This window comes from Scylla paramamosain, chromosome 21 (genome assembly GCF_035594125.1).
Source record: "Scylla paramamosain isolate STU-SP2022 chromosome 21, ASM3559412v1, whole genome shotgun sequence".
NCBI classification, from domain to species: Eukaryota; Metazoa; Arthropoda; class Malacostraca; order Decapoda; family Portunidae; genus Scylla; species Scylla paramamosain.
The window spans coordinates 3,170,767-3,189,041 of NC_087171.1; the positions used below are offsets into that span (position 1 = coordinate 3,170,767).

Here is an 18,275-nt window from a genome sequence, read left to right on the forward strand (position 1 = left end):
TATATATCTGGGAGGAAAGTAACGCTCGATTTTTTTTTTTTTTTTTTTGTGTCTCCCGATATTTTTCACCGATATGGTTAATTTCTTGAAAAATTTACGTTCTCTGTTTAAGATGGCGTATTGAACTGGGAAGTATCGATACTTCCTTTCATCTTTATGAAATTATATTCAGTGGAATATTAGAAAAAAAAAAAAAACACGTAAATAAGCATGATATAATTTTAGAGGATGCAAGGAGGACGGGGCAAGTTACTGATCCCTTTGGTCCAGAAAGGGTTGGTAAATGGCGCCATCTTGTTTTTTATCTTCTAGAGCAATGGTTCCCAAACTGGGGTCAGGGTCCACTGGGGTGTCATACAGCAAAATTTGAGGGGGGGCCATAAAGTGAGGCTATGTCAGCATAAAATTTCCAAGGCCCACCACACTAGAACAACATGAGGCAGAATGAATAAAATTACAGGTATTGCCGGAGTTTTTTTTTTTTTTTCATAATGGACCTAAATAAATGTAGGACTACAGACTGTCACTGTAGTCATGAGATGTGGATTGGGGAGGAGAGGGGGGCCATGAATGAGGATCATATATGAAAGGTGGGTAAAGATCAGAAAAAGTTTGGGAACCACTGTTCTAGAGTGTAAAACAAACACTGCATGGGAAGCTACTTTTGACAAAATCTAAATTACTGCATACGAACTAGCAATTGTGGCGGCATGAACTTTAAGTAACGCCACTACAGCGCCAAGTGTTACATTGTACACTTGTAACTTATAAATACTGATGAAGTATTATTTTCTACATTCGGACAAACAGGATGCGTATGTGACGTAAAAATCCCTCAACGGACGAGAGAGAGAGAGAGAGAGAGAGAGAGAGAGAGAGAGAGAGAGAGAGAGAGAGAGAGAGAGAGAGAGAGAGAGAGAGAGAGAGAGAGAATAGTAATATTAACTGCATTATTATTCACAGTAGTAATAATAACAATAAGTATATAATCTCTTAAATGCTTTGATAGCAGAGTACCACTACGAGCAGGGCCTTGCAGGACAACTCCCAACTTCAACTTGCTGCAACTCTAAACTTTTCTAGAGTTGATGATATATTACACATATCAATCGATAGTACACTTAATTTTTTCTAATGGCATGTGTCCAGTCTTACTGAGATCAAATTTTAATGAATGAATCCTGAATATAGACTAAATCTTCATATTACCTCCAGTCTCCTTATGAAAATTGAAAGATGTAACGTGCCATGGTAAATTACAAACAATAAGATTAATTTTGAAAAAAAAATAATAATTTGTTAATAGTGTGACATTTGGAGACACCAGGTATAATGTTCAATTCCAACAAAAATTAAATTACGTGTTCAGTGATATGTCTCTCCTCCCTGAGACGAATTTGCAGAATTACTCTGAATCAAGCATGTCCATACATGTACGCATTGTTGGTCCATATTACTTATCAGATTCAGGATGACCTGTTCATTAGGTGTGAGTTAAAGTCGTTTGTGCATGCTGAGTACATATTCAGATTTGACATTCTAAGTTTTGTACATATGAAGGATACATGACATTAAGAAAACATTCAATATAATTGGCTGAGTACTTCTTGATTAATCAAATCTGAGATATCTTTCCACTGTTTGCAAATTACTTATCAACTTCACCAAACGAAAATTATGAAACCTATATCACACAGAACTGAAAGAAATATGCTATTATATGATACGACTTTCTTTGTGGTGAGCCACGCAGTTCCGAGTACAAGCTAATGGACAGTGACGGTCGGGCCAGGACGGGATAGACGGCTTATCTACATACTTAAACATAACTTCCTTCCGTTCGTTATTATTATTATCATTATTATTATTAGTAGTAGTAGTAGTAGTAGTAGTAGTAGTAGTAGTGGAGTAGTAGTAGTAGTGGTGGTGGTAGTAGTAGTAGTAGTAGTAGTAGTAGTAATATTGTTGTTGTTGTTGTTGTTGTTGTTTGCATTAGGGTTAACATTAATTATGGTAGTAATAATACCGGCTTAGCTCACAATGTAATGAGAGAAAAAAATTTAGGAAAGAATAAAAGTTCGAAAAACTGTCGCAAACATTTTAACATTACGTGAACACGCGAATTAAAGAGTTTCAAGTTCGATTAAGACATAAGGGAGTTACCAGACAACACACTTATTGTCTTTTTACCCAAGCGCACAAAATGATCACCATCCATTGATACACCACTCGGTGACACATAAAAGTAATCATTATCCAGTAACACACAAAAATAATCACCACCCACTGACACACACAAAAATAAATAAATAAATAAATAAAATAAATAAATAGATAGCACCCAATGCCCCCCACCACACACACACACACACACACACACACACACACACACACACACACACACACACACACATGTCACCAGCCAAAGACAAAAAAATATTCAACATATTGCTTATTGACAAAATAAGCAACCTCTCATATATCAACCGTGTCATTTACCTAATGCCTCTTATCAAATCCCACCTATCTACACCTCTCTAACGAAAGCAAATTTCAAAGCATTAATTCCTTTCACCATAGTTTAAATACAATCTGCCTCTTGCCAAATGTATGATTAATATAATTACTTCATGACTTCTACTTTTAATTTTCCTAAACATGAATCTTAATGCAAAACTGGGTTTATTTCTGGCTATTGTAGTATATACTGTAATTAAAGATCTAAGGTAACTGTAACTCATAGTTTATCTTTGCCTTCCAATGTTTCTACATACTCGTTCTTTATTTCATCCCTTTTATGTGAAGGGAATACGTATGTCCAAGGGAGATAGGGGTAAGAGGGAGGGAGGAAAGGGGAGACAAAAGAGGTGAAAAGGAGAGAGGGGTGAGTGGAGGGGAAGTACGGAGAGAAAGAAGTGGTTGTGTGTGTGTGTGTGTGTGTGTGTGTGTGTGTGTGTGTGTGTGTGTGTGCGTTCTCTTCACCCATCACCAAAGGAAATCCTGTAGTAAATTCGTCGCTCGAAGTGAAGCCACAGTTCACTCTTGCCATGAAAAGCACTGCAAGTCTGCTGCTGCTGATGGTGGTGTTGAACGCTGACAGTGGAGCCTTCGTCAGTTCTACACTGCTGAATTCGTGTCCTGCCGATATTACCATTCCAGATCATGAAGGGGTGGCAAACATTACCACCTTAGATGGAGGAGTCTCAACAAGCCTGAATACAAACCTATACGTGCAGCCCAAGCCAGGCTTCCAGGGTATCAGCCTTGCAGTAGAGATACCATCTGGTGGTGATGGTGGTGGTAGTGAGGTGTACATCTCCTGGATCCCAGTGGATCAGTTGTGTCTCAAGGACGGCTTCGACTGGTGGATGATGAAGGTAGAGGCGTGGATATCCAGCTACGAGCACAACACCGGCAATTGTACACTGTATTTGTCGTTGCTGATGGGTCAGTGCAAACACAAATGTTTCAAGTATGTCACCTTCAGGAGTGTTCCAAGCCTTCGTGTTACAGGTTACGGCACGTCAGCATGGAGACTCAGCCAACCACACTCATCCTGCAGCATCGCAAGGCCTCGCATAAGTAAAGAGACATACGGATCTTGCAAATCCCCAAAGACTTCAACCCAACGTCCTGACAACACCACTCCTAGAGATACCCCAAAAAGTGTTACAACTACTGCCACACGCCCTACCAAGTCCTCCGACACCAAAGAGAGAGTAAGACGCACACTGTGTGCAGAATCTACGCCAGCATCTGCAGGGCAGGTGGTGGTTGCGGTGATGGTTGTGTTGACGGTTGCACATGTGGTGGCGGCTGCAGTGGGATTAGTGTGGATTGGCAGTGTATAACACAGGAAACACCAGCAGGTCAGTCTCTCTCTCTCTCTCTCTCTCTCTCTCTCTCTCTCTCTCTCTCTCTCTCTCTCTCTCTCTCTCTCTCTCTCTCTCTCTCTCTCTCTCTCTCTCTCTCTCTCTCTCTCTCTCTCTCCTCCTCCTCCTCCTCCTACTACTACTACTACTACTACTATTGCTACTACTCCTACCACTACAAGATATAATCATAAAATGAAAGCAGGGAATCTCGGCTCAGTCAGCCCTCAACTTTCCGTTTTCTTTCAAGCCTAGGGAATCTGTCGATAGGCAGATACTTATTCCGAGATGTTTCATCATTTGCCTTAAAAAGGAATGCAAAGAGGTTATTAGTGAGCCGTTACTTTCTGTCTTTAGGAAATCACTTGAATCAGGTGAGGTACCAGCAATGTGGAGGCAGGCTAATGTAGTACCCATCTTCAAGAAAGGAGATAAAACTTTAGCGTCTAACTACAGACCTGTCAGCTTAACTTCAGTTGTAGGTAAACTATTGGAGACAATAATAGCGAGGAACATTAGGGAACATTTAGACATAACTTGATAAATCAGTCACAGCATAGCTTCACGAAGGGGAAGTCTTGCCTGACAAACTTGTTAAGTTTTTACAGTAAAGTGTACGAGGCAGTAGATAATGGTGATAGTTATGATATCTTATATCTGGACTTTAGTAAAGCATTTCACAAGGTACCCCATCAAAGGCTCCTGAGAAAGGTTAGGGCACACGGGATAGATGGGAAGGTGTTAGGCTGGATAAGGTCATGGCTTAGTGACAGGCGACAAAGAGTTGTAATAAACGGCTCTAAATCTGAGTGGGGTCATGTAATTAGTGGGGTGCCACTAATTAGGGCCATTGTTATTTCTAATATATATCAATGACTTGGATAGTGGAATTAGTAGTGATGTTAGTAAATTTGCGAATGACACAAAGATAGGTAGATTAATTAGGTCAGAATCGGATGCCATCGCCATGCAGGCAGATAGGATGAATGAATGGACGGACAGGTGCCAAATGCAATTTAATATCAACAAATGCAAAGTACTTAACGCAGGTAGAGGAAACCCACACAGTAGGTACACATTAAACAATGAAACTCTGATAGGTACTGGGCACGAGAAAGATTTAGTTATAGTTAGCTCTGAACTCCGTCTAGGAAAACAACGCATAGAGGCGAGAAACAGGGCAAATAGGGTACTGGGATTCATTTTTAGGAGTGTTAAAAGTAGAAGGCCCAAAGTAATATTAAAGTTATACTTGGCGCTGGTCAGACCTCATCTAGACTATGCTGTGCAGTTCTGGTCCCCACATTACAGGAAAGATATAGGTCTATTAGAATCAGTACAGAGGAGAATGACTAAAAGGATACAGGGGATGAGTATTCCTCACGAGGCGACATTTGAAGCTGTTAAATTTACATTCTTTAGAGAGACGTAGGTTAAGAGGGGACCTGATAGAAATCTTTAAGTGGTATAAGGGTTATAACAAGGGGGATGTAAGCAAAATTCTTAGCATCAGCAACCAGGATAGAACAAGAAATAACGGGTTCAAGCTTGAAAAAAAAAATAGGTTTAGGAAGGAGATAGGAAGAAATTGATTCTCAAATAGAGTGGCAGATGAGTGGAACGAATTCAGTAATCATGCTGTTAGTGCTAGAACATTAGGGAGCTTTAAGAGAAGATTAGACGGGTTTATGGATGGGGACAATAGATGGAAATAGGTAGGTATATTTCATACAGGGACTGCCACGTGTAAGCCTGATCGCTTCTTGCAGCTTCCCTTATTTCTTATGTTCTTATGTTCTTAATATATATATATATATATATATATATATATATATATATATATATATATATATATATATATATATATATATATATATATATATATATATATATATATATATATATATATATATATATATATATATATATATATATATATATATATATATATATATATATATATATATATATGCTATTTTTTTTTTAAGGCAAATGATGAAACATCTCGGAATAAGTATCTGCCTATCGACAGATTCCCAAGGCTTGAAAGAAAACGAAAAGTTGAGAGCTGACTGAGCTGAGATTCCCTACCCTCTGAGGCTTTTATTTTATGATTATATCTTGTAGTAGTAGTAGTAGTAGTAGTAGTAGTAGTACCAATATATATATATATATATATATATATATATATATATATATATATATATATATATATATATATATATATATATATATATATATATATATATATATATATATATATATATATATATATATATATATATATATATATATATATATATATATATTATTTAGTATATCCTAAAACAAAAAAAATATATATGACGTATAAAAACACTAAGGTATAGGCAAGGCCAAAAAAAAAACGAAACAAACGGCAGCAAATAAGTATCGGAGAAGCGAAGCAAAAAAAAAAACATAATAGCAATACAGATAAGTAAATAACTATGCTGAAGTAAAACACAGCCTATAGATACTAATGTAGAACAGCAATAAAACTAAGGGTGTAGTAATGCCAGACAACCAACACCCAACCTTGTGTGTTGTAACCGGAGTAGTGAGGACTGACAAGGGATATCGGTGTGTGTGTGTGTGTGTTAAGGTACGCGCTCAAAGAACGCTGAATTTCTCGCACGAGAAACCAATTGGTTGGGACTCACGCTAGTTTTCGGCGCTGGTAGATGAAAACAAAGGACATTGGTAATCCGCTCTGACCAGGGTGGGGAGGGACATGGCAGAACAGTTTTCTGCTCTCGAGCAATATTAACTCGTTATCAGACGATGAGCTTGACTTGTTTGTTATACAGCTAATGAATCACGACTGACTGATAAAACTGCTTTACCATGTCTCTCCCCGCGCTGGTAAGAGCAGATTACCAGCGTCCTTTGTGTTTACCTACCAGCGCGAGTCCCAACCGATCGGCGCTGGTTTCTCGCGCGAGAAAACCAGCGTTCTTTGTGTGCATAGCTGTAGGTTGGTTATTGCCTCTGAACTTTTCACCTTGGGAGGGCTTGAATGTAGTAAAGTCCCTGCACACTGCGCATGTGCAAGCAGTCTCGCCTCATGATTGCCGGACTATGACTATATCATAAGGATAAAACTATGTCTTATCCTCTCTATTACGGCGTTCTAGTGGTTTGTGTCGTATTGGGACCCTGGGTGTGGTTCTCTGACCATTTTGGGCTCTGTCAGCTGTGGTGTATGTGTGTAATCAGTGTTTTTATGCCATTAAATGCTACTGGTTTTCAGAGTTTGCTGCTGGATGCTCTAAAGCCAGAGGATTTCATAACTCTGCATGTGTGTAGCTGCCTGTTGGCCTCTAGGAGACTGCAGGTAGACTATTCACGTGCAGGAGGATATAATGTTCTGTGAGTGTGGGTGGTTCTGTCCCTAGTGGGAGGTAGCTCACAGAATATTATAAACCTCATACTTGTGTGTCCTTTTGTCTTAGCTGTCAGACACCCCCTAACACATGTTTTGCGAATCTCCCTCACCAAGTAGGAGTTTGTTTGGTGTTTGTTATATTCCCTTTTCGGCCGAATGACGACCTCAGTTTTAATTGTTTTGGACAATCAGGAAGTGCTGGATTCGTCGTGTTTATGTCCGCACTAGGCTAGAAGGAGCTAATCTAGGGAAGACTGACCCGAGTATAGTGGCAACTGAAAAGGAGTCTAAACCTGTATCATAACAATATATATATATATATATATATATATATATATATATATATATATATATATATATATATATATATATATATATATATATATATATATATATATATATATATATATATATATATATATATATAAAATTCTATCATTGATAATGATACTACTACTACTACTACTACTACTACTACTAACAATGATAATAATAATAATAATAATAATAATAATAATAATAATAATAATAATAATAATGATAATAATAATAAATCATTTTCATTATTATTTCATTATTATTATTATCATTATTATTATTATTATTATTATTATTATTATTATTATTATTATTATTATTATTGTCATTATCATAAAGTTTAACAGGAAGGTGTAGAGGCATATTGCTGCCAACATTCTGAGTTTATTACTTGTTACGTTTCGGGAATTACATGAATAATAGTAATAATAACAATAATAATTACAATAATAATAATAATAATAATAATAATAATAATAATAATAATAATAATAATAATAATAATAATAACAATAATAATAATAATAATAATAATCTGAAAGTGAGGGAGCTGTACAAAAAAAATATGCAGTAGAGTTTCAAGAGGCTTGAAGTGAAAGAGCAGCAGTAAAGAGTGCTGAGGTGTGTGGTGTTAGATGAGTTGGAGGTGGAGTGAGGAAGGGTAGTGAATGGTGGTGTGAAGAGCTTAAGGTAGATGTAAAGGAAGAAAAGGAAGGCGTTTGAGGTATGGTTACAAGGAAAGTAGAAGATGAGCGAAAATAGCTGCACGTAATGCTATAGGGATAGCTGATGAAAGATAGGGAAAAAAAGTTAACAGAAAATTTTCAAGAGAATAAGAAAACGTTCTGGAAAGAGGTAAAGAGAATTAAGAAAGGACCATCTAATAATGAGTAACAGGCGAAAGCATGGTAGGATGTCGGTTAGGCAGGATGAGGTGGGAAGGAGGTGGGAAGACTATTTTGACAAACTGCTGAATGTGGAGGAGAGATATCTCCTCCACATATAACGAAGAAGGTACAGGTAACACTATTCATCCATTTCATTCTTTGTTTTTTGTTTTGTTTTTTCTGTAGCCTTAAATATTTAATATCCAAACCAGTTTTTTGTTCGCTAAACGTTCTTCCTCTATTCTCTCAACATGCACAAATTATTATGGCGTTGTCTGATACTCATATGCTGAATGATCTGTCTCGAAACACCAGCTATGTTCAATGCTTCCTCATTTTATGTTCAAGCAAAACTTTTTATTCTGCAAGTGCTCTTCAGACCCCATGTCTGTATGACATTCAGTATCCTCCTCCTTTGTCTTTCATATTCCATGCTTCCGCCCAATACATTGTTATCAGTATCAGTATATTCTCTTTATTCCTTCATGCACATGTCTTGTTTCAAGCATTTTACATTTATTTTCTTTGTTCAAAAACATACCACTTAAGACTTCAGTAAACAACTAACTTTTCAATACTTCTTTCATTAATTTTATTTTTTTATTAAAGCCCTTCTTAGAAGTGAAGTAATTAAAAAATTTTTGTGGGGCGCTACAACAACTAAGGTCATATAAACACAATTTATATTAAAATAATTGTTAAAGTAACAAAAGCCAAATATAATTCGCGTTAAAAGAAAAAATCTAAAAGCTACAAATTCAGTGTGCTAGGATTACCTTCAGAGACTTCATTACTTTCCTTTCATTTAGTCTCATATACCCTCAATTTCCTTCTTTTACACACTTTTCCAAGGTCCTTTTTTTTCCAGCCGTCCCTCTCCCCTATTTCTTTTTTTTTTTATGTAGGAGGGACACTGGCCAAGGGCAACAAAAAATCCAATAAAAAAAATAAATAAACCCCACTGAGATGCCAGTCCCAGAACAGAGTCCAAAGCGGTAGTAAAAAATTGAAGGATAAGTGTCTTGAAACCTCCCTCTTGAAGGAATTCAAGTCATAGGAAGGTGGAAATACAGAAGCAGGCAAGGAGTTCCAGAGTTTACCAGAAAAAGGGATGAATGATTGAGAATACTGGTTAACTCTTGCGTTAGAGAGGTGGACAGAATACGAGTGAGAGAAAGAAGAAAGTCTTGTGCAGCGAGGCCGCGAGAGGAGAGGCATGCAGTTAGCAAGATCAGAAGAGCAGTTAGCATGAAAATAGCGGTAGAAGACAGCTAGAGATGCAACATTGCGGCGATGAGAGAGAGGCTGAAGACAGTCAGTTAGAGGAGAAGAGTTGATGAGACGATAAGCTTTTGATTCCACTCTGTCCAGAAGAGCAGTATGAGTGGAACACCCCCAGACATGTGAAGCATACTCCATACATGGAAGGATAATGCCCTTGTACAGAGTTAGCAGCTGGGGGGCTAAGAAAAACTGGCGAAGACTTCTCAGAACACCTAACTTCATAGAAGCTGTTTTAGCTAGAGATGAGATGTGAAGTTTCCAGTTCAGATTATAAGTAAAGGACAGACCGAGGATCTTCAGTGTAGAAGAGGGAGACGATTGAGTGTCACTGAAGAAGAGGGGATAGTTGTCTGGAAGGTTTTGTCGAGTTGATAGATGGAGGAATTGAGTTTTTGAGGCATTGATCAATACCAAGCTTGCTCTGCCCCAGTCAGAAATTTTAGAAAGATCAGAAGTCAGTCGTTTTGTGGCTTCCCTGCGTGAACTGTTTACATCCTGAAGTGATGGACATCTACGAATGTACTATCATCTAGAAATAGCATCTGGTTCGTACTTTATTTCCTACCTCACACAACTACCTAATATCTTTGTATTCATTTCTTTAACAACGCCTTCTATACCCATACATAATTGAACAACGGTATATTCTTGCCGCCTTTCTACTTGAAACATTCGTTCGTACTCGAGCACATACTTCACTATTCACATGAAATCTTTTCACTCCAACGATTTATGCACTAGCTAAAACTTACTATCTCAAAAACAGTCCACAAAGTTTCCCTATCTTTTCTTTCATATGCTTTCTCTCATTCTGTTGATGATCATAATGCATCCTTATAATGTTAAATAATAAAAATTATGATGATAATAATAATAATAATAATAATAATAATAATAATAATAATAATAATAACAATAATATAAGATTGATGATAATAATAATGATCATATTCCCACTACAGCTCCTGTCAGAGGAAGTGGATGGTGCATCTCACATCGCCAGCCTCTACAACCGACATCAGCATGAACATGGAGCTATAATGGGAGGAGTCGGCATGACGTCACGAACATGAAACCAGCGCGCTATTGGTCCGCTGTCGCCCCTACCTACATTACCAGCTGTGCATGAAAATTATAAGGAAACTCCGGTGTACCGCCCCTTATTTCCTTTTTTTTTTTTTTACTGTTGCTTCCAGGCCTCCCACCATATCTGTGACCACAAAAGACTGCAATAGTGGTGTTGTGCCCTGCCATTATGATTTAAACGGCAAATCATACATACAAATCAGATCATACAGTGTTTTTCAACTTGGGTGGATTTGGGTGAGAGGTGGGACGCTGTCTTTGGGACGGACATATGGATGGACGAGATCATGTCCACATATACATGCACATGCACTGTCCACATACATGTGCATATAGATCAACGAGAAGAAATAAACTGTGTATCAGGAGAAAGATGGCCTGAAGGTTGATTTTTCTTGGTATACTCTCTCTCTCTCTCTCTCTCTCTCTCTCTCTCTCTCTCTCTCTCTCTCTCTCTCTCTCTCTCTCTCTCTCTCTTTCTGTGTGTGTGTGTGTGTGTCTCTGTGTGTGTGTGTGTGTGTGTGTATCATATGATATTAGGTTGAAGAGCACTTATTTAGAATTATGTGTGAAATAATGTCACTGTAGACTTAAAAGGCATCTTTGATTTTTTGTTTTACTGTTTGTGCCTTGTCATGCAATAAACAATATAAGACAATCTTTCAACTGCCATTTTTTCAAGAAACGTCTGGTGTATTTCTTTCGATATTGTGGTTATTTGGCATAACTGCCATTAATAACACTAAGTAACAAAGTTTCACTTTTGTCTTGTCCTTGGCCCCAAACCATAATTTTCCAGTTATTTCCATCCAAACAAAATAGAAAAAAGTTATTTTGATCGTAAAACTTTGCTTTTGTGGTTAGAACAATGAATTTTAATTTTTGCCTTATTTCATTATAGTATGGGCTACTATTGGTTTTCATGTCAGGTAAAGACCTTTGCAAAATCTCAATTGCTTATCTAATTGTTTTTTAAATGTTGCAAATAAGTTAGAACAATAAAAAAAAGAATACAGTGTTCTAAAGATTTTTTTTATTTTAATAAGATCATTCTTGAACTGAACATATCTAGCAAAAAAAAATTCAGATTTAAAAGAATTAGCTTACATTTCAGAAATTTTCTCAAATCTTCCAGAATGTTCTACCAGACACTTTTAGAAATTTCTATAACATTTTAGAACATTCTATTAAATGCAAACATTTCCAGAATATTCTAGAACTTTCTAGAATACAATAGAAATATGTAGAAGTATCAAAAATTTTCTAGAATCTGCAAGAATTTTCTAGAATGTTTCAGAATATTCTAAAGTAGGCTCAAGAATATTTTAAGAAGACTGAGAACATTCTGGAACACATTCTAGAAAGACTAAGAATATGCTAGAGTACTGCTTAACAATATAAATGTAGGGGCTTGCAGATCACCAATCAGTTTTGCTTTGGCTGCCTGAGAAAACACATCATAAGAGGTGAAATGGCATAAAGAGGCTGCAGTCATTCTCCAGATGCATTCTGCTCCATATGTGATCAATTCAAGACAACAGCAAAGAAGCTCTTTATGACAGCATCTGGAAAAATGGTTAAATTTCGTTAATTTTGGGTAAAAAAAATAATAATAATTCTAAAAAGCCACAAAAGCAATGTTTGACAGGAATAATGGACATATTCTATTATTTTGCAATTAAAAGAGTTGGAAAATAACATTTGTTTGCGAAAGACAAAAATCATGTTACGTAGTGTAATTGGTCTACATAACATATTTAGGAAACTACAATGTACTTTTCGTAACTCAAACCATCAATTCTTGCTTATTTTTCGCCTAATATGCAAAGTGGTAAATTCCCATAGCTCAGCACAGGTGGCAATATTTTGGGTGTATCTGCTGGTCGTAAGCTCAGCCCAGACTCGATAAGCCCACTGGATTCACTTGTCTGGATGGGAACAGCGTGGGAAGGCGTCTTCTTTTAATAAAGGCGTCTTCTTCAGTTCTTTACAATCGCCTCGGATTTTCCGACGTATAACTTTTGCGCAGGTCTTCTGGGAGCTTCGGAACCTTACACTACCCCAGGCCGCAAGTTTTCTAAGGGCTTGCGAAAATTGTGGGCGGGCAGTGGGGCGGAGCGAAAGACACAGCCATTCGCAGGCAACGATGCAAACATGTTAGATGAAAGCAAGTTGATGTGCATGTATTGTTTTCAATAAAATCTCGAACATACAGAATTATCTAACAGCCATAATTTCTAACATACAGAAATTCTAACAGCCACAATTTCTCCCATCCCCGAGGGTGTGTTTAAAAATGCGGCAACGGGGGCGGGATGGGATAAAAAAAAAAGTGTTGACTCGGCAGGTGCAGAGACTGTGAGAACTGAAGATGCCTTAAGGGGGGTTGTACGACCCGGACCTGAAAATAAAAAAAATAAAAAATGCATTTTTTCCGCTTCTTTTGATATATGTAACGTTTTGAAAAAAAAATGTTTTCCTCTTATGTAATGAGGTCTTCCGTCATGAAATTTCATGGTTTCGCCCGCCGCGAGACATGTATGATTTTTTTTTTTTTTTTCATTTTTCCCATATTTTTCTGATATACCCGTTTTTTCTTAGTCTCCTATGAAAATCTACGGTTCTCTCGCTGCATACAACATTAGAGAATACGAAATTTTAGGCCTAGCTATTTTTTCCCTTATTTATTGACTAATTTCTTTAAATTTAAAGAGCATTTCAATTAGGAAGGATAGGAGAATAATTCCTGCTATCGTTTTTCTTGTACGGTAATATATATATATATATATATATATATATATATATATATATATATATATATATATATATATATATATATATATATATATATATATATATATATATATATATATATATATATATATATATATATATATATATATATATATATATATATATATATATATATATATATTTTTTTTTTTTTTTTATTTATTTATTTTTTTTTTTTCGGTGGGGGGGGGTAAATCCAGCAAATAATCAATGAATCTGGATCAGATATCTTTTGCATCAATATTTTATTTATCTTAAACAGATAAACACTGGTTTTTATTTTGAAATATGGCGAAATATAACAAAATTCTTCCCCCTCCCCAATTCACCCCGGTAATTGAGCGTGAAATCACGAATCGCTTTAGGCCTATGTACAAAACCAATCAGAGTAACTAAATGAAAATATGTCTGCTTTTTCATCATATTATGATGTATATATCATGTAAATTTCAAATTCCTAGCTGCAATAAGTGAATTATAGTTATCCCTTAAACTTTATGACGCGATATCTCAAAATAGCGGATTTTGGCATATAAAAATGATCTCTGTTGTTATTCCTGTTACACATTATATGCGCTATTGCAGCTTATGAAACTATGAGAGGCGAACAAAGTCTGCTATCGAAATTTTTGTTTGAAGTTGATTTTGATTTTTGGCAAATATATGAAAGTCAAATTTTCATTTATTTATTTACTCATTTTTTACTTTTCATCGAACAAAAACAAAAAAAAAATATATATATATATATATATATATATATATATATATATATATATATATATATATATATATATATATATATATATATATATATATATATATTACCGTACAAGAAAAACGATAGCAGGAATTATTCTCCTATCCTTCCTAATTGAAATGCTCTTTAAATTTAAAGAAATTGGTCAATAAATAAGGGAAAAGATACGAGATGAACGTAGGCAATTTAACATGGGATTAGGGATTTTACAATCCCATTTTAGAGCCGCAGCCGTTCTTCTTCGCCCAGACAAGGTCCTCCTTGACATACGCGCCACGAATTCATCAAAGGTGTGAGACGCCCTTTGCCTGTTGTTGGGGGTTCATTTCAGTATTATCTCCGTTATCTTATGCTTATCGCGCGTGAAAATACTTATCACGTGTGATGAATATCGCACGTAATTCTTATCTATGTGAAACACGCACGATCGGTTTCCTTTCCTCTCTGTAATTCCTGACCATTTTAAACCATTGAATTAAACATCGGTTGAGTGCTTCAGCTCATCTGACCCCATTTTTTTAAGTACTGTACGGGAAACAAGGTAAAAACCACTATAACGTCATGATCACTTGATCCTGACGTAGGCAGCACCCCACCCCTTCTACACACACACACACACACAACAGCCACTCTTTAGCCGAGCCGTTAGTGCTGCCGCCCGCCAGTCAATACCTTGCTGTTGTGTGGAACGATAGGACGTCTTCTCTTCACAGTTTTTTTGGGGGTTTATAACTTGCTTCTAGAAGGTATGTATGGCTCAGCATTATATTTTGAGTGAGTAAGGCACCTGCGGAGTGGATAAAGGACGTGATTTTTCATTTCGTTGGATATATTTTGGTAATGTTTACCTGATGGGGCTGTCGTAAGAGTCATGTGAGTGAACACGTAACAGGAAATAGCTATCATAGTTGAGCAAATCTTGCATGTTTATAGCAAATGTCAGCTTTCTTGCCCGTTTCAAGTTGGAAAACGAAAATATTTTCTTGGTAGATTTAGCTGTTTTAAAATAATCTGTTAACCGTTTCCTCCGGAAATCGGCCGTTTTTTTTCCTTCCCCCACCCACTAGGAAATGCTGATTTTCAATGAAAACGACAAACATTAATACAAAACATCCTGAAATCGACCAGAGAAAAATATCCTCGTCCTCACAGATAACATACGCATTATAATATCACTTAGCCCCACTCCCCGTATAATTTCCGTAACTTGACCTAACCAAACCAAACCAAACCAAATGAAACCTAACCTAACCAAACCTAACCTAACCTAACCTAACCTAACCTAACCTAACCAAATCAAACCAAATTATTTCATAAAACACCTTACCTTGCCAGTCTGACAGCAATAATTTGTGGTCAGTCCCCCTGTCGCTTGAATCCTTTTTTTTTTTTTTTTATGTAGGAAGGACACTGGCCAAGGGCAACAAAAATCCAATCAAAAAAATATGCCCACTGAAATGCCAGTCCCATAAAAGGGTCAAAGCAGTGGTCAAAAATTGATGAATAAGTGTCTTGAAACCTCCCTCTTGAAGGAATTCAAGTCATAGGAAGATGGAAATACAGAAGCAGGCAGGGAGTTCCAGAGTTTACCAGAGAAAGGGATGAATGATTGAGAATACTGGTTAACTCTTGCATTAGAGAGGTGGACAGAATAGGGGTGAGAGAAAGAAGAAAGTCTTGTGCAGCGAGGCCACGGAAGGAGGGGAGGCATGCAGTTGGCAAGATCAGAAGAGCAGTTAGCATGAAAATAACAGTAGAAGATAGCTAGATATGCAACATTGCGGCGGTGAGAGAGAGGCTGAAGACAGTCAGTTAGAGGAGAGGAGTTGATGAGACGAAAAGTTTTTGATTCCACCCTGTCTAGAAGAGCAGTATGAGTGGAACCCCCCCCCCCCCCCAGACATGTGAAGCATACTCCATACATGGACGGATAAGGCCCTTGTACAGAGTTAGCAGCTGGGGGGTTGAGAAAAACTGGCGGAGACGTCTCAGAACGCCTAACTTCATAGAAGCTGTTTTAGCTAGAGATGAAATGTGAAGTTTCCAGTCAGATTATAAGTAAAGGACAGACCGAGGATGTTCAGTGTAGAAGAGGGGCACAGTTGAGTGTCATTGAAGAAGAGGGGATAGTTGTCTGGAAGGTTGTGTCGAGTTGATAGATGGAGGAATTGAGTTTTTGAGGCATTGAACAATACCAAGTTTGCTCTGCCCCAATCAGAAATTTTAGAAAGATCAGAAGTCAAGCGTTCTGTGGCTTCCCTGCGTGATATATTTACCTCCTGAAGGGTTGGACGTCTATGAAAAGACGTGGAAAAGTGCAGGGTGGTATCATCAGCATAGGAGTGGATAGGACAAGAAGTTTGGTTTAGAAGATCATTAATGAATAATAAGAAGAGAGTGGGTGACAGGACAGAACCCTAAGGAACACCACTGTTAATACCTCCAACTCCTTATACTTTGGTGAAAAATAGTCATTATTACACTTTGGCACTTCACACTAACCTAACCTAATTAGGAGGGGGGCAAAGACCCCCTGGATCCCCCTTAAGGACTCTAACCTAACTTAGCAGAGGGGCTTTACCCTCCCTGGACCCCACCTCCTCCCTTGGGGACCCTAACCTAACCTAGCTTGGTGGGCTTCATCCCCACTGGACACTCCCATTAAGAATACTAACCTAATCTAACTTTATGCCTTAATAGGAAGTGAAAGATCCAGAGTGTCGCTGGTTGACTTTCTCCTCGTCATCCTCAGAGGCACTTGTGCCACCAAAAAATCATGTTACATAGTGTAATTGGTCTACATAACATATTTAGGAAACTACAATGTACTTCTCTAACTATGCAGTCTTTGGCCACTTGGGGATGACTTGAAAAAGGAAGCAGCTTCTGGCAGGACTCAAGCTCTGGTCACTGAAGTCACAACTTATAGAACTGACCACTCACCCACTGCCTCTTCCAAAGCAAAGGAGGACTGAAATGTTAATTGATTCCAGGAGATCAGGTGCACCACCCAGAGGTGGTTTGAACTAAAAAGAATGGCTGAAAGTAAGATGAATAAATGAGTGTACAGTGAAAATTCCATTTAATAAACTAATTCAGCCAAGGCTGAATTTGCTAAATAGAATACTTTTTTTTATAAGGATGTTCATTATTAACCTCTCCCATATGATCTGTTTTGAGAAAATTTCTGTTAAGTGGAACACTTTTCTGTAAAAAAAACCTTTGTTGCTACATAATTAACAGAGCTGAGGAGCACAGCCAAGTTGGTTGCTGGTTTATGGAATTCTTTCACTTTGAATGCTTTGACTCTGAAGGTCCTGATTTTGCTAAATAAAACTTTTTAGTAAATCAAATTCCATTAAATGGAGCTTCTGTGGGTGAATGTGAAACGTGCAGTAGGTGCAAAAGGATGATCTCTTGTGAAAAAGGAGGACATGGTGTTGGTGTGTGAGAAAGGTATGAGCAGATTCTAATATGCAGTGTCATACCCAACTGGAGCTTTGCAGAAATTTTAATTTGTAATTGATCTGAAGATGGGACATATCACCCGTAATACACATTATTCGGTATTGAGCCTGTCAGAATGCTCAAGGTAGCAAGTCAAACACTATTAATCAAGCCAAGTTGATGATCCCTGAAGGATTTGTGGTGGCTTTGACTGTCCTGTCACAACATTACATACTACTCCATTTAGATCAGCTCTTGGACTTTCAGTTTAACCTGTACCTGAGACACTGTTTTTATCACTCTCTCTTCTTAGAAACTCTGTCTCCTCTGAGCCTGTCATAACATGTGGCCAATCCCCTTTCTCAGAGGTCATGGATCAGTCCTCTCTAAAATTTTTATCACTGCCTATCAGTGCATTATCCAAC

General features: G+C 37.3%; 2 protein-coding genes across 5 annotated transcripts in view; both read left to right on the forward strand.

Moving 5' to 3' along the window:
* The first annotated feature begins 2,987 nt into the window (after positions 1 to 2,987).
* LOC135110862 (uncharacterized) lies at positions 2,988 to 13,349 on the forward strand. The gene is made up of 2 exons (XM_064023474.1): positions 2,988 to 3,869; positions 10,730 to 13,349. The coding sequence occupies exon 1, from the start codon at positions 3,048 to 3,050 to the stop codon at positions 3,849 to 3,851; it is 804 nt and encodes a 267-aa protein (XP_063879544.1). The 5' UTR covers positions 2,988 to 3,047; the 3' UTR covers positions 3,852 to 3,869; positions 10,730 to 13,349.
* A 1,297-nt stretch (positions 13,350 to 14,646) lies between these two features.
* Positions 14,647 to 18,275, forward strand: part of LOC135110863 (protein lifeguard 1-like) — a 52,439-nt gene continuing 48,810 nt past the window's right edge. For 2 of the 4 annotated variants that reach the window (XM_064023475.1, XM_064023476.1), the window contains exon 1: positions 14,991 to 15,149. The gene's annotated coding sequence lies outside the window, so the exon portion shown is untranslated. Of the gene's footprint in view, positions 14,694 to 14,990; positions 15,150 to 18,275 lie in introns of those variants that run through there. The other 2 variants (XM_064023478.1, XM_064023477.1) reach the window with 2 other exon arrangements.

Bases quoted from the DNA above. Each gene is read 5' to 3' on its own strand.
- LOC135110862 (XM_064023474.1), top strand. From the start codon at position 3,048: ATGAAAAGCACTGCAAGTCTGCTGCTGCTGATGGTGGTGTTGAACGCT.